Below are 20322 nucleotides of genomic sequence, written 5' to 3' on the forward strand. Positions count from 1 at the left end.
TAAGTAATTAAGGTAGGTAGAGGTAGGTATGTAAGTAAATGTAGATAAAGTAAGTAGGGGTAGGTAAGGTACGTAGGCCAGTAGATGTAGGTAAAATAAGTAGATGTAGGTAACTTAAGTTGGTGTATGTAAGGTACATGGGTAAGCAGATGTTGGTAAATTAAGTAGGTAAGTAAGTAGAAGTACGTCAATAAGTAAGGCAGGTGAGGTAGGAAGGTAAGAATCGTTAGGTAGGCAGGTATTTGTATTTCTGCAGATCATGTGGTAGAAATATATAGGCAGAGGTAGGTAGGTGTACATCAGTAGGGTAGGTTGGTTGGTAGTTAAATAAGCTAAGGCAGGTAGAGATGTATAAGTCAGTAGGTAAAGGCAGGTAAGGGTAGGCAACTAGGTAGGTAGATAGAGAGTGGTAAGTGTATTTGCATACAGGTCATGAGAGAGAGAGAGAGAGAGAGAGAGAGAGAGAGAGAATAAAAATGATTTTAATAAATGAATGGATTAAGGGATAAGGCGGCCCATGTTGCAGCTGTGTTTGATTCTGAAGCCACCCGAGACAGTCAGGTCAGAGCTTTAGCTGTTTATCATCAGTTTGGTGCAGATATAATTAACTTGTAAAATTATAATTATCATTATTCTGAATCAGAGAAATTTAGTGATGCTATAATCCCTTCCGCCAATTATTCTTCACCACAGCTAATCGAGTGAATCAATTTGCTTCCTGATGTCTGAGTGAGCGTGTGTTTAACGAGAGGAGAGCGGAGTGATGGTGTGTTATTGTGGTTAAAAGCCCACTGGTGTAAATTAGCGCCTCGTACCTGCAGTTTGCTCAGCTCCAGTCTCTTAGCGGGGAGATCGTGTAGACGAGCGCTGCTTTCCTGAACGCTCGTCTCTGTTCTGTTGATCCAGTCCTGAAGAGGCTCCACACTCGCCTCGAACTCCTGCATCTGACACTGCAGACCCTGCACGCACACACACACACACACACACACCTCTGTTTCTGTACCATTGGGTGATGTGCTTTCATTAAAATTGTGCTTACACACTAAAATATTTCTACCCTGCAGCAACGCCCGAGGAAACATACTGACACTGCTTTCAATTAAAGAAGAAAACCAACTTGGGTACTGCTGCAAATTTAACATGATTACAATATGAGCATTACACATCATTAATTCAACACTAATTTCATCAATTTATGACACAAGTTGTCAGTGTGCTTCAGGTCTTTTTGGTCATTTTGCATTACGTTCATATCACATGCTTCTGCTTGGGTCCTGTCATGGCTGTTACCTGGCTGTGTTCACCTGTTCCGTGTTAATTCAGTTTAATACATGTTCTCTGTAAAGTCTAAGAATTCTCTCTTCCCTGTTGTTTAATAAAGAGGCTCAGTTAAAAGTTTTCTTGAACATTTCAAAACAAACAAATAAATGTAAACAATATGCACAAACATTGCTTTGCAACTTAGCACCATTTCTACATTGATTCTTGCTAATTCTATGTACGTGTCTTGTTAGCGTAGTACCTGTAATACGGTCTCTCTCTGCTTCAGGTTGTCCATCAGGTTCTTCCAGTCATCCTTGGCGGCGTTGGCTTTGGACCTGACCGCCTCCACCCTGTCAGCAGACACCACAGCGGCGAGCCGGTCCCCATGAGAGATCACGGCGTTTAATCTGACTTGGCCTTGCTCGCTGTCACTCAGGAACTCCTGTGGAGCACGACGAGCGAGACGTCACTCAGACAAACCGAGAAAGTCCTAGTGGTCACGTCCACACGCTGACAGCACACTCGACCCCTCCTCCTGCCCTCGTCTCAGCACCATCTGTGAAGCTCGTGCGTGCCACGTTCTATCGGCTCAGATCATATAGACGCGGCTAGGCGTGAAATAACGCCTGCCATATTGGAAGCCGTGTGGACTCGGCCATGCAGAAACATCGCTCCACGTTGGTCGATGATAAAAATAAATAAATGATACGAGTGGCCGGCGTTTCTCTGCGCATCGATCTCTTTACGCTTCCCTCGTTATCCCGCTCGAACCTAACACACACTTCACTCGCCGGTCGTAGATCATTCCCGCGCACCGGCGTACTCACGGCTTTTCTGCTCCTAATTGAGGCCATAAAACAGACCACTCTGGCATGTCCTTGGCTATTTTGGCGGCTTCATAAAGTGGCCCATGGGACCTGTGAAAGGCCTGTCACTTTGTCAAAGCCTGGCTCGTATCTGCCTGGCAAAATAACAGAGACGACCTGCCGGGGCCAATCTGGAGTCTGACCAAGACTTCTGCTGCTGGACGTTCACTTCCCAGGCATACTCCATACTTCAACCAGAACCCCAACACACACACACACACACACACACACATACACACACACAAACACACACCACACCAGTGGGACAAATTCAGAGTAATTCTTCAGACTGAACCCTCCCTGTTAGGTTTCTTACAGTTATTAGTGATAATGTAAAAACATCCTATATCATGACACCCTAAAATGTTACACAATAAACGATCATGATATTTAGCCTGCAAGCAGATTCCCAGCAATTCTGGACTCTGATTGGTCAGAAGATGATTTGTTTTCTATAACAGAATAAAATCTCTTATATTAAACCCCTTTTTATCAATGCACTGATGCTCTATTCTCCCAGCAAAATGGAAATGGACTTACGGGAAATTTTCATTCAGTATAAAGAAATGAATGTTGTGTCTGTGAGTCTGATCTAAAACGAGTCTGTTGTCTTTCAGTGTGTGTTAGACGTGTGTTTTTCCCTCTGTTGGAGAACCTTACACAGAATTTTACTGGTTGAAGATGAAATCTGAGCTGCTTTTTAGATGAACAAACACTTGGAGAACGTCTCAGAGAGCAGAAATGGGTTTGAGATCAACATTTACTTTGAAGATACAAACATTTCTGTGGGACAGAAACAAAATAGTTTACTAATCTATCACCCCTAGCAGGCTAAAAACAGAAATCCTTCTGAAACACGACAAAGTCCTGAGTGTCTACTTTCATATGAGCTTCATATTAACCTCCACTGTGGAGTGAGACATGACCAAGACACTCAATCATCAACATGGACACAGGAGCAAACTCCATATTTTCAGCCTCTGGAATAAAGATTTGTTAAAGAAAATCACTCGTTCTTATACATTAGAAGATTTGAATAAATATCACTGAAGACATTATAGTGCTGATAACTTAAGGAAGGAGTCTCCGGTGTCAGTGTTGTGTCAATAAATAGAAATGGTAATAAATTTCTATAAAACGAGGCTGAGGTTCATTACATCATCAGGTGTGTGAGATTTTGAACAAAAGGTGTAGAAATCATTATGAAGGATCTGATGATTTATCAGAGCAGGTAGGTTTGAGATCTGTGTAAATCTGACGAGGTTTATCATTAAGAGCTCTGTAAGTGATTTCAATCAGACTCGGTGTTCCGACTGTATTCAGAGGGAAAATGACCTCCGATTCCCTGCTGCTAAATTTAATCCCACTCCCTTTATTTTTCCCCCAACAGTAATCCTTGAAAGGTTTTTTGCCCTTAAAAGGGTTAAATATAACTTGAGTTGTTGTCATGGTGACGAATGGCTGGCTCCTGACATCATCAGCCTTTACCTGAACTCTGTTCAGCTTCTCCGAGCTGAGAAAGCGGGAATGTTCTGGCTCCGTACCTGAATCCTCTGGAGGCTGGTGGAAGCTTCCTGAATGCTGTGAGGAGAGTCGAAGCATTTAGCCGTGGAGATGTTGGCGTTGACCAGCCACTGTCGGAAATCACGCAGAGACGAGCGGAAACGCTGCTCCAGCAACTTCTCCTTGTTCTGACACTCGCGAGCTGCTCGCAGACTCAGACTACACAGAGAGAGAGAGAGAGAGAGAGAGAGAGAGAGAGAGAAATACACAGAGAAGAGATATAATAAGAGAGAACGTTAGAAAGACAGAGAGAGAGACAGACAAAGACAGAGAGAAAGAGAAAGAGGTGACAGGATGAGTTATGGATAAAGAGATAGAGACAGATAGACAGACAGATATGGAGAGAGAGAGAGAGAGAGAGAGAGAGAGGGGTGTAGGTATAAAGAGAGAGAGTGAGAGACAGACATTAAGAAATAGAGATGGAGAGAAATAGATATGATAGACAGAGATTTGGGGATAGAGATGGAGAAGGATACAGAGAGAGAGAGAGATACAGTGAAAGATATAATGAGTGAGGATGATGGATAGACAGAGAGAGATGAACAGAGACAGATAGAAAGAGATAGACAGATATGGAACGAGAGAAATGATGGAGAGAGAGAGAGAGAGAGAGAGAGAAACAGAAAGTGAGAAAAAAAGAGAGATCCAAATCCAGATCAAGAAAGGGATGGAGAGAAATAAATTAGAGAGAGAGAGAGAGCGAGAGAGAGAGGTGAAAAATATAATGAGAGAGAATGATGAAAAGTCAAAGATGAACAGAAACAGAGAGAAAAACAGGAAGAAAGAGAGAGAGGTGACAGGATGAATTATGGATAGAGAGATAGAGAGAGATAGACAGACATATGGAGAGAGAGAGAAAAGATGGATAGAGAGAGACAGAAAGAGAGCAAGAAAGGGAGACAGAAATGAGAGGGAGAGAAACAGAGAGAGAGAAATAGAGAGAGATTGAAAGAGAGAGTCAGAGATGGAGAGAGAGAGAGATAGAAAAAGACATTTGGGGATAGAGAAGGGGGAGAGAGAGAGAGAGAGAGAGAGAGAGAGAGAGAGGAAAATAGAGAGCGGGAAAGGTGAGTGGACATCTGATTTAATAAAAAGACTCTCTTTTATAAACAGCATCTAAAAGGTGAAAAAGCTGTTAAACACACACACACGCACACACACACGCGCACACACACACACGCACACACGCGCACACACACACGCGCACACACGCGCACACACACACACACACACACGCGCACACACACACACGCACGCACACGCACACACACGCACGCACACACACGCACACACACACACGCGCACACGCACGCACACGCACGCACACGCACACACACGCAGGAATTGTGATGAGGCAGGTCTAACACAGATGCTGTCTAAAGGTGTGATGTTTTTCTTATTACAGATGGAGAAATAAATAAATAAATAATGTTTTCATGCTAATGAAAGCACACACACACACGCGCACACACACACGCACACGCACACACACACGCACACAAACGCACACACACGCGCACACACACACAGACACACCTCTCTGTAACACGCTATGACAGGAAGTGTGAGACACTATTTATATCCCACAGAAGCTTAGAAGAATTGCTCTTCACTTGTTCATGTTTTTATGTTTATATTTACATTTATTACAATTAATAACTCAGTAAACAAACAACCCGCTCTCACACTGCTACATAAAACTACCGTGAGCCAATCACATACAAGATCAGCACGAGGGGGCGGGGCTAGAATTCAAACTGCTTCTTCAGTACATATCAGCATGATGGACAGTACTCGTTTCTATAGCAACAGCTGTTTCACACGTGGACTTGTGGAAGGAGTGTCCAGTGTCAGAGGTAGCTGTGTTCAAACTTGACAGTTTTTTCTTATAAATGTTTCATTCTTTTAATCGCCGTTTATGCAAATGAGTCAAATTATTCACGATCATTTAAAATATTTAATGTTTTATCTTTTTATTTCATTTCTTCAATACACACTTTTCAATTTATTGCTTCTGATGATGATTTAAAACCTAAAAACATTTATTTTATGAGACTGTTGTGTTTGTGTTGTGTAATTAAATTAAATTATATTTTTTTAGATTAAAATATTAATTAAATAAAAATAAATCCTTGCTGTCAGTCACACGCACACTCACACTCAGGATGTATGGGAATGAAGTGTAAACATTACAACAACATGTAGAGGAGTAGGTTAACATGCTGTGCGTGTGCGCATGTGCGTGTGTGTGTGAGCGTGTGTGTGTGTGTGTGTTCACCTGTTGTGCAGTTTGATGAGAGCGCTGACCCGCTCGGACTGAGCTCCCAGATCGCTGGAAAACCCACACAGCTCGTTGAGTTGAGCCTTCAGCTTCTCCTCCATGACTTCAGCCGCATGAAGGCCTTCTAGTACACCCTGACACACACACACACACACATACACACACACACACACACATACACACACACAGAACAGTTTAAATGATCAGCACAGGCTTGACACATTTAGAAATGCAATATCCGTTATCTGCACCATGATGGCACTATGACACACTCACACACACACGTACACACACACGTACACACACACGTACACACACACGTACACACACGTACACACACGTACACACAGCCTCATTCAGCCTGCAGGGCTCCACAAAAGCGTTTCTGTTCTTCATGGAGAGCGAGCGAAAAGCAGGAAAGAGTGCTGAGCGTTTTCTCTCTTCCATGAGCATGCCTGAGATTCTGCAGAGCCAGTCTCATGCCTCTCCTCCTCCTCCTCCTCCTCCTCCCCTTCTCTCTCGCTCTCTCTCTCTCTCTCTCTCTCTGTGTCATGCAGACACTCTCCAGGAAAAAAAAGCGAGGGAAAACACTTCCCCTCCTCCTTTTGGTTCTCTCCTCCTCTTCCTTTTTTCTTACTCCTCCTTTTTCTTGTACTTCGTAGCATTAGCTCTTATTTTTACACATGTGCAGCTCTCTCTCTCTCTCTCTCTCTCTCTATCCCCCTTTCCTCCCTCCCTCCTTCCTTTCCTCCCTGCTTCCCTCCCTCCTTTCCCTTCTCCTCTTGCTCTCGCTGGGATTCAGCTGTCAGATGTTGGAGAGGTTGAGCCGCGCAAACGAGCATGTAACATAAACAAGTCCGGACACCGGAAAACGCAGAGAGAGAGCGACGGAGAGAGAGAGAGAGAGAGAGAGCGAGACGGAGGGAGAGAGAGAGAGAGAGAGAGAGAGAGGGGCTTGAGAAAATGATCCCTATTTAAACAAACAAACAAAAAAAGGAGCAGAGGCTTGGAATGCCATCTGCCGTCCGTACACACACACACACACACACACACCATCTCTGCTGCTTGTTTTAATCATCCAGAATCTGCAGAAGCTTCAAAACAAACTCGGGACGAAAGAGAAATCAAGCGCAATATATCACCTGTTTTTGTTTGTTTGTTTATTTCAATCTAATCTCTATCTGATGCGCAAGAAGAGAAGAACAGACCTGTCCTGCATTCCTAACATCTGCAATTTCATCTTCACATCTGCAGTCTTCTTCGTAAATATATACGTCATATATTCTGTACATTTAATTTCCCACACTTTGCAGACATGCAAAGAGGAATTGCTTTATATATTCTAATGCAAATATGAGCCAACACGAAAAAATCCAAAGAATAAAGTCTTAAAAGTCTTTAAAGAATTACGAACAAAAATATCATCGGGATTCATGACTGCTTTTCTACTACAACGATACAATGATATTTTCATTTGCTCACAAACCTCACTGTTGCTCTTTTAATTAATAAGTAAATAAATAAATAAATAAATAAAAATCTCTTCCAATCATAATAGTAATAAACATTTTGATAATAAATCTATTTTCAGACATTATTTATTTATTAAAAATTTAAACTAAAGGAAAAAAACTTTATTTATTTTTATTTGTTTATCTTTATTATTATTATTATTATTATTATTATTATTATTAATATTATTATTTAAATGTATATAAAATCTAATTTCTATTTTATTTACTTAGCAAGAAATATATAAGCTAACAATTAAAAGAGAAAATGTTTGTGTTGTTTAATTATTATTATTAAATATTATTTAAATATTATTATTACTATTACTATTATTACTACTATTATTATTATTATTAGCAGTAGTAGTAGTGTTATTTAAATGTACATTCAATCTAATTTTTGTTTTATTTTATTTACCTATTAAAATATATATAAATTAAAAATTAAAAGAGAAAATGTTTGGGTTTTTTAAAATTATTATTATTATTATTACTATTTACATGAAACCATTTAACAGTAAAAAGGAGAATATGTTTATTTGTTATTACAATCTTAGAATATGTACAACTATGATTAAGTTTGTAATTAAAAAAATAAAAATAAATAAATAAATAAATAAATAAATAAAAATAATAAACAGATATCATATATATCCAAAGTGTTCTGTGACAAAGTATCATCAATATTACATCATCATATCATTTAGCCCAATGATTTAAGACAAAAACTTTAATTCTCAGCTAAAAATTAGCATCTCTCTGATCTACACCCTAAAAAAAATAGCATTTTCTTTTGTAAATATATTTTTTAAAATGTATAAAAGCGTTCCTGATGAGATTTTCTAAAAATAAAAATAGTTACCACTTCTTTTTTGATGTTTGTTAATAGGAATAATAATAATAATAATAATAATAATAATAATAATAAATAACGGAAATCATTAGTAGCTGTGTTTATTGCTCTGAACTTATTGCTCCATTCTGCCCTCTAGTGGACACACCGAGAATCGTTCACATATTACAAATCGATAACGAGCCACAATTCCGTTCTAATCGATTCAAAAATATTCGGAGTTACTGATATACATTATGAACAATCCGATTTAGAGTACACATTGTTCAGTTTGTGTCTTTCTTTTAAACCTTGCCCTTTTCTAAATCCTGCTCATTACCTGAAACATCTAACACAGCTCAAGGTACGAATGCTGTCACGTGCAACTCTGATTTCAGCTCACAGTCATTTGAATAAAAAAGGACGGAAAGTCCAAGTCTACTCCTTATTATTCATCAGACATAAAGGAACTAAAGGTACCAAGCTGGACTATTTTTTATTTACTAAGCTATTTTTGCTGATGGAGTTTAACAAATAATTTGCATAATTTGACCTTCTATAAAAGGTAAGCTGCACAGATACACAGTAAAGGTATGAAAGATGGACACCTGAGTGCTTGGTACCTTTGGGTCTAGACGAGCAGTGTAGGTAAAAGTAGGGGGCGTGGCTAAAGTTCTGAATAGTTCGTGTTTGATTTATAATTTAAACACTAAAACTCCGGTAAACTTCAGAGGATTACACAGTGATCTTTTTTATATTTATCACTCTATCCAGCTCTCTGCTAGACCCGGAGTAACCGTAAACACGTGCAGCATCATATGATCGTTAATAATCTCCTAAAACTGGTATCGTTAAAAAAAAACACCTCGCTCCATCACCACCTCCATGTCCGGTTACCTTAGCGACGGTCCAGCCCTCCACCGCGTCGGCTCCGCTGTTCCGCCTCTCGGAGCGCTTCAGCCCGTCGCTCCACTCCCTCAGCTGCCTCTCGAGCCGCCCCGTGTCCTCCTCGAGCTGCTCGGCAAGGCGGCGCTGCTCGCGCTCGGCCCCGGTCGCCACGGTGACGGCGGTCTCCAGAGTGTCGCGCGCCCTCAGCGCCTGCCCCTCCCACTGACGCAGGGCTCGCGCCAGCGCCAGCACCTCGCTGTCCATGAGCTCGCAGCCCGCCGCCGCCGTCAGTCTGCACGCGCTCTCCGCGCTCAGCCGCACGCGCCGCAGCCGCTCGCGCCCTTCGCGCGCTCCCTGCGCCACCAGCTCCTGTAAGAGAGAGAGAGAGAGAGAGAGAGAGAGAGAGGAGGCGGGGATTGGAGGTAAAGTTGCTACGGTAACTGCCGCATGAGCGGCTCGTGACGTTTCCGGCGGGAACCGCGGCTATTTATCGCGCGCTTCTCGTTACCTCCCGCCTGTCAGCGGTTCCCTTCTCTCTCTGACACTCCGTGTGTGTGTGACGTTTTTTCGGTGCTCACCTTCTCTCTCTCTCTCTCTCTCTCTCTCTCTCTCTCTCTCTCTCTCTCTCTCTCTCTCTCTCTCTCTCTCTGTGTGTGTGTGTTTAAAAGGAGAATCACATTTACACACACGTTCTGCCTTTTCATTATTTCCACCAGAGCTAAAAGGCTAATACAGGCTGATTAATACATAATAGAAGATTATACCCAATGACATTTCTCCTTTTCTCCCCTGAGGCGCTCACACACACACACACACACACACACTTCATATCACACACACACACACACACTTCATATCACACACACACACACACACACACACACTTCATATCACACACACACACACACACACACACTTCATATCACACACAACTCAAGTGCTCCCTCGAGTTAACACACTGAAATTCTTCCCTTGAAATTCCATCATTCATCTATTTACTCCATCTACTCTATAATGTACAGACTCTATGTCTTTTAATGTGTTGGCTGTAATGTATGTAAAGTATTTACTGTACAGACTAGGTCATATAGTTACACTGTGTATTGTATAGGCTGTAGGTATTGTACGTATTTTATAGACTATGTGTCATGTATAGACTGTATGAAACGTATAGACTATATGTCATGTATAGACTATGTAATGTATAGACTATATGTCATGTATAGACTATGTAAGGTATAGACTATGTAAGGTATAGACTGTATGAAACGTATAGACTATATGTCATGTATAGACTATGTAAGGTATAGACTATATGTCATGTATAGACTATGTAATGTATAGACTATATGTCATGTATAGACTATGTAAGGTATAGACTATGTCATGTATAGACTATGTAAGGTATAGACTGTATGAAACGTATAGACTATGTCATGTATAGACTATGTAAGGTATAGACTGTATGAAACGTATAGACTGTCATGTATAGACTGTATGTAATGCATAGACTGTACGTAATGTATTGACTATATGTCATGTATAGACTGTATGTAATGTATAGACTGTTTGAAACGTATAGACTATGTCATGTATAGACTGTATGTAATGCATAGACTGTACGTAATGTATTGACTATGTCATGTATAGACTGTATGTAATGTATAGACTGTTTGAAACGTATAGACTATGTCATGTATAGACTGTATGTAATGTATAGACTGTTTGAAACGTATAGACTATGTCATGTATAGACTATGTAAGGTATAGACTGTATGAAACGTATAGACCATGTCATGTATAGACTGTATGTAATGCATAGACTGTTTGAAACGTATAGACTATGTCATGTATAGACTGTATGTAAAGTGTGTAATGTTCACACTGAATATAATGTATTTACTGCATAGAATGGAATGTATAGACTATGTATACCATTTATTGTATGCATTGTATGGATCTTATAGACATTACAGACTGTCGTATGTAGTGTATAGACTTTACGTAATGTATAAACTATGTATTGTATTTACTGATTGCATTGGATAGACTGTATGGAAGGCATTTACTGTACAGACAGTAAACTGTGTGTTACTGTATAGACTGAATGTAATGTATATGACTATGTACTGCAGTTACTATATGCATTGAATGGAATATATAAACAGTACAGGCTATGTATGTATAGACTGTATTTAATGTATGGAAGATATAGACTTTATGTAATGTATAAACTATGTACTGTATTTACAGTATAGTCTGTAGACTGAATATACTGCATTTTACTTTATAGGCTGTATGTAATGTATTTACTGTATAGACTGTAGACTGTATGTAATGTATTCACTTTATAGGCTGTAGCCATCATATTTTACTGTATGGACTGTATGTAATGCATTTACTGTATAGACTGTAGCCTGTACGTAATGTATTGTATTTTATAGGTTGTAGGCATCATATTTTACTGTATGGACTGGATGTAATGTATGGACTATGTACTGCAGTTACTGTATGCATTGTATGGAATGTATAGACTGTACAGCCTATGTATGTGTAGACTGTGTTTAATGTATGGTATGTATAGAGACATTACGTAATGTATAAACTATGTAATGTATTTACTATATAGACTGTAACCTGTATGTACTGTATTTACTGAATAGACTGGATGTATTGTATAGAGTAGACTAGGTAATGTATTTACTGTACAGACTGTAGACTGAATGTAATGTATTTACTGTATAGACTGTATGTAATGTGTCCACTGTATAATGTACAGATTGTAGACTGGATGTAATGTATTTTATTGTATAGACTGGATGTAGTGTAAAGACTATATAATGTATAGACTGTATGTAATGTGTCCACTGTATAATGTACAGATTGTAGACTGGATGTAATGTATTTTATTGTATAGACTGGCTGTAATGTATAGACTGGATGTATAGTATTTACTGTACACACTGTATGCAATATATAAAACATACAACATATGGAATGTATTCCTCCATTCTTCCTCTCCCTCTTATTATAACACCACATATACAGTTCCCCCTCATTATTATTGGCACCTTTCACAAAAATAAATATCACACACACAATCATTAATGTTTCTCACTCAAACAACTGGAGGAACTGTACAACATCCCTGTAGGACTGGAAAAATCCCTTATTATATGTCTATTATTGCATATTTAAACAAAAAGAGCCAATCATTTTGGAGGACGAGTAAATAATAGGTTGCAGCTAAAGAGAGAGAAAAAAAATACCATGAAATATCTGACTGACACACACACACACACACACGCGCCCACACACACAGTCCCACACACACACACGCCCACACACACACACGCCCACACACAGCCACAGGCGAATAAAAGTCCATCAAGCTGATCAATAAATATAATCAATATTTTCTCACATCATTTTTTCTCATCACACATTTTCATTGTGCTGATCAGTTCACGCTCTATAGCAGGGAGGAGACGGGAGAACAAAACATCGAGAGATGAGGAATAATCTAGAAAACAATCCACCTTTCCTGTGTGGTGATGTAGAACGTTTTACAGCATTCAGATTTCAGCGTCTTTTGTGTCTTTATTAAATTATACTAAAGTGAAAACTAAATACCTTAAGCTCTCATTTATTTTATTCATCTTTTTCATTCATTTATTCCTCTTCAAGGCAGACGGGTTTTCAGATAACTTCATATTAAAGACAGACTTTCTGCTCATTATATAGTGCTTCTGTATGAGGCTAATTCAGGGGCGGGGCTACATATGATCTGAGTTAGTGATGTCATTAAACAAATCCCACTCGCTTTCAACCAATCATGTCTGAGATTAGACGCCGATAATGACGTGGTTGAAAATCGAGATCGAGAGTGAAATCTTACTCGTGTCTAGATTACTAGCAGTTAGCTAAGTTAGCGAATGCTAATATTAGGCTAGCAGAATAGCAAGAAGACAGTTTGTGTAATCAGATATATTATAATATCCTGGTGTCTTTCTAATGAGGGTTATGGTATGTGAATGTTTCAGAAAGTAGTTGATAATAAATTTAGACATAAAAACTATTATTAATTAGTTTATTAGTAAATTGATTTGATTTGCGATTGATGACAATTTAATAGATTTGCATTATTTCAGGGAATAAAAAGTATATATACTGTCATTGGGGAGTATGACCAATTTTTTTTAAAAGGTTTAAAGATAGTTATTTTTGTAAAATTAAAAACAATAGCCATTTCAGCCATTTTTAACCACATACTTCACTAGAGAAAACCCAATAAAATAAATTTAGAAAAGACTGGTCATGTTTCTATTGCTTTTTTATGTTTTTTTTATTTTCTGTGCTGTTTAGTTGTGCATATTTTTAGAGACAATAGAAACAAACAAACAAAAGACCCTGAAGCCCCGCCCACTGCTCTCCTATTGGTTTGCTGAAAAGACCACTCTTCTTAATGCCATTTGCACTTTAGGTGTAGAAATGATCTTAAAAAAATATAACCACTGTAAAATCCAAACAGAAAAAGCTTGCTTTGTGGTGACAGAACTTTATTTCACGTATTTGCTTTGATTTCTCACCCGAACTTCCGCCAGCTTCTTCTCGACGGAGGCGGAGTCACCGGATGGATCGGAACACCTCTGAAGCTCCTCCCCTTTGGACATTAACCAATCGGTGAGCTCTCTCACAGTCGCCATGTACTTCTCGTGCTCGAAAACGACACCTTCTGAAAGACGGACTCTCTCCTGCGAAGTGCGGTCAGTTAAACACCGGACATCACCATTCAAAACACGTTTAATTGGAATTCATCATTCTATCATCACCTCTGCAGCGGCTCTGACGTCATCAAACTGAGCCCTGAGCTGAGCGGTCTCCTCCTCCTTAAAGGTGGGGTCTCTGGTGCGCTTGTACAGCTCGGCGGCGCTCTCCTCTAAATAGCACAGCGCCCCCTGGTGGTCCTCGACGTCGGCCAAGAGGAGGCACAGTCTATCCAGCTGCTGCCTCTTTTCTCGGAGACCCAGCTGAGGCTCCAGTGGACCTTTAACCTCGGCCTCTACCTCCTCTAACCAGGTCCTGAGCTGAGCGTGAGACTCCACAAACAGTCCCCACTGACTCACCGTCCACTCCAGACGGCTAGACACACACACACAATCCATTTTTACTCTTTATTAGTCCCTGATTCACTCATATCACAAGAACTCACTAACATCCATGTGTGCAGCTTGATAAACTGCATCCTGTGGTTGATTTACAAAACGAGATTTGCATAAATGATATTTAAAAATATTTAAATGAGCTTTTCATGTTCAATTTCTAGCAAGCCAGAGAGAAAAACAAACACGTATAGGGAAACCTGTGAAACGTCACATGCACTTGGTGTTGTTTTCATTGTGACGCGAGGAACACGTGCTACACTGAAAAGAACAACCTTCATTATCCTGCTTCAGTGAAAAACACCAAGGAATCGGAAAGGGGTGGATTTATACTGGATTAAACGCTGACTTTGCGTCAGAATTGAATGGAATTCCCAGTTTCATCGCTCTGTTGCAGTTGTGTCACGCTGAAATGCAGGCATGCTTTACGCTGAACTTTGGGGGTTTGGGGGGGAGGGGGGGGTCTGTAATCGGAGGCAGATATATAGTGCAATATATATGAGAAAGAAGGGTTTTTTTCTACTGTACTGTATTTATATTGTTCCATTTTGGGCACATTTCTTGTCATTTTTGAGGAGGTGAAAGATGTAAGAAGAATAGTACATTACCTGTGGCAGCTCATAGCCCTTAAGAGCAGTGCCGCCCAGGCGTCTTCCACTTCCTGTAGCTTAGACCGGATCACTTCCTGTCCAGCGTCTCCACTGCTTTTTATGACAAGCTCGCCTTTCCCGGCAGCCATGTTCAGCTTTACCTCTCCCTCACCCTTCATTAACAGGATATCCTGTAGAGGACGACACACACAGCTACTGAAGAAATAGTCTAAATATATCAGTTTCCTTTTCAGCAGAGGACGGACAGCGTGGTCAAGGAATGCCGCCTGAGATGGGTTGTGGAAGATTTATTATTAATAATAATTATTATTGGTAATAATCATCAAAAATGGCTGTATAATTGGCCGTATAAAATAAGTAACGTGAAATGAGTTGTACTTTGAGCTTAAACATACGCAATTATTTTAACACTATTTCTTTTGACAGTTTTTTTCATTTGTTGCATGCAAAACGTACTTTTTTTTTTAAAGTATTGGCACCCCTACCATAAATATTTAGTGAATAAAAGTGCCTCTTCCTGTAATGTCTAGAATCTATGATCCATTTGCATACAAAACATATAAAACTTATTCATAAACATATTCTTAGATTCAACATTTTTAGCAAAGAGAATTATTGAAAAACACTGAGTTTCTTTTGTGAAAAAGGACAAAATAGCTTATTAACTGTTCAGGGACATGGAATTTGAGTAGAAAAAGATCGCAAGAAATTGTGAAAATAGTTTTAGCGTTAATTCTGCAGTGAAAATCTACAATAATGAACTTGCAGGCTTTAAATACAAACCTAATTCTGCTCTGAGTCTCTAATATCTAGGCAGAAAAACAGTAAAAGGAGCATAAAGCATTAAAAAAAAAAAGCACAAAAAATTCAGCCCCTATATATGGCAATCAATTTCTTTAAGGGTGCTAATAATTATGGAGCTGTATTAACAGCTCATACGGATTACTAGGTTCTGCGATAACTTATTTCACACTGCTTAAGGTTGTGCCATAACATTCACACTGATTAAATGTGTGACTTTGTGTCATTTTGTCTTACTTTCCCCAAAGAATATTTTTATGTCGATTTTTTTCCACCAGTCTATGTCCTCTGAATGCAGAGCTCTGTAATATCTCCCTCTAGCGCTCACGAGAGCACCGACACACCATTTCCTCAGACCAGATAAAAAAAAGCAGGGTTTATATTTTATGTGAGAGAGCCAACAAATGGCTTTGGTTTATTCTGTGAAACAAACTCCTACACACTAAAGGGATTAAAACAATGTCTAATGTTAAAAGTGCTATACAAATATAATAACTGAATTAACTTGGCCTGGACTCCATCCTGACCTGATGTCAGCCTGATCAGAGAAGAGGTCCATCTGTCTCCTCATACCTGCACTCTTTCCAGTCTCTCCTCCACCTCCTCTTTGTTCCCCTCGGTGCTCTCCAGTTTGTCCAGCCTGCCCCTCACCTCCTCCAGCCAGTCCCCCACCGCCCTCAGCGCCTCCCCGAACGCCTGGTACTCCTGTAGGTGGTGCAGCCGTGTCCAGGCCTCCTGAAGCAAGGCCTGATGGGAGGAGAGGAGCTCGGCAGGGACGCTGTTCACCTCGGACAGGGGTAGAGAGGTCTGATACAGACGCTCCATTGATGGCCTGAGAACAAACACACACACACACACACACCCCGTTTCATAATGTTTACTTTCACTGTAGGCCAAACAACTAAGTATATAGATATACAGAGCTCGGAACTAGCTAGGCTCAGAATTGAAGAAACTATGAACCATGATAAAACTTTCACAGACGAATCAGGAGCTAATACAGTTAATTAACAGGCGAACACAATCAGGTCCAAACAGGCCAATGACACGACAGGGGCGGAGTCAAAAGCAAAAAGAATCTGAAAACAAACACTCATGCCAAAAAATAAACAAAAGAAGCACATGGTGATAGTCTCTGTTTTTTTTAATCATCATGAATATGTAACGTATATATTTATAATATTTCTTAAACTACACAATTTTTTTAATAACCGCAAAACGTTAATGATATAAACTCAAAAATGATATAAAAAAATGATATTTTTTTTTTAATTATAAGTATTAAATAATAAATTAAATTCTTTTAAATAAATAAATATTTAAAAAAAAAAAATCTCCATATAGATTAGCCCTTAACGTAGCTTTAACAAATAAACAAATCAATAAAATCATGTAGATTAAAACAAACCTTCTTGCCAGCAGCTCTTTGTGGATTTCCTCCACTCTTGTGAGCTGTGTGGAGCAGTCAGGGACTCCTGGCTGGCTCGCCCCACTCAGAGCTGCCTCCTTCTTCAGGCTTTCCTCCATCTGCCGCAGCCAGTCTCTCAATCCGTCAACACACACCTCCAAACTAAACACGGGGTGATACGTTAAGACCAGGGCGGAGTCAAATCTAAAGCACAAAGCTGCAGTACATAAATCTACACAAATATGTTTTATAAGCTTTAACCTTTATGTTGCTACTTTACTGCACTCAGGATATTATTTTCCTGTCGTATTGCTAACTAAAGCATTCTGACATGGTTAGTTGCTAACTTTGCATAGCCAAATGAAATCAGTCTGCTCACTAATTTACACGCTCGGCTGGGCGACTTTTATTAACATGAATATATTGATCAAATTTTAATAGACAGTTATTATTGTTACTGTTTTGCCTAAAGGCTGCTGACTCTTTCTCTCTCCATCTGTCTCCATTCGTCTCTCTCTGTCTCACACTTCAGATCTCTTTCTCTCTCCATCTGTCTCCATTCGTCTCTCTCTTTGTCTCACACTTCAGATCTCTTTCTCTCTCCATTCGTCTCTCTCTTTGTCTCACACTTCAGATCTCTTTCTCTCTCCATTCGTCTCTCTCTTTGTCTCACACTTCAGATCTCTTTCTCTCTCCATCTGTCTCCATTCGTCTCTCTCTTTGCCTCACACTTCAGATCTCTTTCTCTCTCCATCTGTCTCCATTTATCTCTCTCTTGTCTCACACTTCAGATCCCTCTTTCTCTCCATCTGTCTCCATTTGTCTCTCTTCTTGTCTCACACTTCAGATCTCTTTCTCTCTCCATCTGTCTCCATTCGTCTCTCTCTTTGTCTCACACTTCAGATCTCTTTCTCTCTCCATCTGTCATCATTCGTCTCTCTCTTTGTCTCACACTTCAGATCTCTTTCTCTCTCCATCTGTCATCATTCGTCTCTCTCTTTGCCTCACACTTCAGATCTCTTTCTCTCTCCATCTGTCTCCATTCGTCTCTCTCTGTCTCACACTTCAGATCTCTCTCTCTCCATCTGTCTCCATTCGTCTCTCTCTTTGTCTCACACTTCAGATCTCTCTCTCTCCATCTGTCTCCATTCGTCTCTCTCTTTGTCTCACACTTCAGATCTCTTTCTCTCTCCATTCGTCTCTCTCTGTCTCACACTTCAGATCTCTTTCTCTCTCCATCTGTCTCCATTCGTCTCTCTCTTTGCCTCACACTTCAGATCTCTTTCTCTCTCCATCTGTCTCCATTTATCTCTCTCTTGTCTCACACTTCAGATCCCTCTCTCTCTCCATCTGTCTCCATTTGTCTCTCTTCTTGTCTCACACTTCAGATCTCTTTCTCTCTTCATCTGTCTCCATTTATCTCTCTCTTGTCTCAGTTTCAGTTTCAATCTCAACGCTATCACGGCCACATCGTGGCTAGAAGTCAAGAAAGCAAAGTTGACCAAAGTTGAGTGGGAGGGGCATAATCTCTCTCCCCTGTCAATCATAACAACACTGGGGTATCTGTGAGAGTCATGCATGTGGAAGAGGGTAGATGGGCAGAATGGGAATTAATCAGTAACAAATTAGGGAAAAAATGGAAGGAAAATAATTCAGATTTTTAATCCTGCTAAATTTAACATTTTTTAAAAATTTTAAATATATTTTAAATAAAATAATAAAATGTTTAACAAATATTTAAAAAAAAAAGTTTAAAAAAGTATTTTTATTGACATTATATAAATCAACCAACTGTTTAAGTTTTATAAATATAAGGGATTTTTTAAAATAATATTTAAATAAATTTAAATAAATTTTATTGTCGTCACATATTGTGTCACATATATATATTTCTTTCAAATTAATTTTATTGGACATAGGTAAATATATCAGATCTGCTTCATGGTATATACAGGTGACTATATCAGGTGTAACACAGGTAACATATGGCCACGTCAGTGTAGATTATTTATTAAACCTCTAGGGAAGAAACGGCTACAGCAAGCATGTGATGAGATTTAGAGCTTCACCCGTCCTGTAGGGCGGCGCTCTCCTCTAAACGCCGCACTCTCTTTCTGCAGGCTGAGGTAAATCGATCCAGCGCCAGCTGACACGAGGCCAGACGCTCCTGCGCTCCTCCAGCTGCAGATTCAGACAGATGTGCGAGGAGCTTCTCTTCCTCTTCATGAAGTCTAGTCAGGCGTTCCTCGCCCTCTCTGACTCGCTCCAGAGACACCTGAAGCATGATGGGAGCGTTACTGCAATTCAGCAGCTTTCATAGCCGAGGTAGAACGGTTTAGCTTCATTTGAATATTTTAATTAGGCTAATTTGGGTAAAAGGCTTTGGCAAATTAAACAGAACTGCATTTAAGACAGAGAGCAGGAGGAAAGATGTACAGGAAAAAAAAAAGCTTTTTGGGGAACACTACCTTTCAACATGTCCTAATTTATTTATTTATTTTTTTTTTAAACTTTTATTATAAGAAAATAATGCAATCCAACCATGCTGTCATAAAAATTCTTTTTAAAAAAAAAAAAAAATTATTATTTAAGTAACTTAAAATTGTAGAAAAAGCAAAAGAAATTGAAAGATAAACAGGTAACGCTTTATATACAGCACATGTATATTAAAATATTTTATTCCTCTTATACCACAGCAATGTGTGTTTTTATTTTTACTTATTAAAGAATGACATTTTATCCCTTTCCTTTCGCTCTCTCACACACTCTCTCTCTCTCTCTCACATATTCACTCACTCTGTGAAAAGCCATGACTCCATAAATGTTAAATAAATGTCTTCTAACCAAAAAACCCATCACCATATCCATGATTACAGAATCTACTGCATGTTCTTAAATCTGAAATTGTTTAACATCAGTCTTCCGTATTCCGTGGATCATCTGCTGTACAAGTTCCTTTGTATGAAACAAGAAGGTATTAGAACGAGGACATTAAGATTAACCTTAAGATTAATCTATGTTACAGCAAGTTATAAGAAATTAATGCAAGTCTTCTGACTAAAGCATTTCCCCAAAAAAAGAGAGAGAGAGAGAGAGAGAGAGAGAGAAAATAGAGAGGTTAGTGAGGGACTGACTA

At 39.4% G+C, this 20322-nt stretch overlaps 1 protein-coding gene across 3 annotated transcripts in view; it reads right to left on the minus strand.

Moving 5' to 3' along the window:
- Positions 1-20322, minus strand: part of syne1a (spectrin repeat containing, nuclear envelope 1a) — a 214289-nt gene that overhangs the window by 108354 nt on the left and 85613 nt on the right. For all 3 annotated transcript variants that reach the window (XM_058379576.1, XM_058379577.1, XM_058379578.1), the window contains 11 exons: positions 19256-19461; positions 17187-17348; positions 16352-16610; positions 14975-15147; positions 14037-14346; positions 13794-13958; positions 9214-9573; positions 5971-6107; positions 3674-3851; positions 1523-1705; positions 816-959 (listed from right to left, as the gene is read on the minus strand). In XM_058379576.1, coding sequence (XP_058235559.1) covers positions 816-959; positions 1523-1705; positions 3674-3851; positions 5971-6107; positions 9214-9573; positions 13794-13958; positions 14037-14346; positions 14975-15147; positions 16352-16610; positions 17187-17348; positions 19256-19461 — 2277 coding nt within the window. The remainder of the gene's footprint in view (positions 1-815; positions 960-1522; positions 1706-3673; positions 3852-5970; positions 6108-9213; positions 9574-13793; positions 13959-14036; positions 14347-14974; positions 15148-16351; positions 16611-17186; positions 17349-19255; positions 19462-20322) is intronic.

This window comes from Hemibagrus wyckioides, linkage group LG25, assembly GCF_019097595.1.
Source record: "Hemibagrus wyckioides isolate EC202008001 linkage group LG25, SWU_Hwy_1.0, whole genome shotgun sequence".
NCBI lineage: Eukaryota > Metazoa > Chordata > Actinopteri > Siluriformes > Bagridae > Hemibagrus > Hemibagrus wyckioides.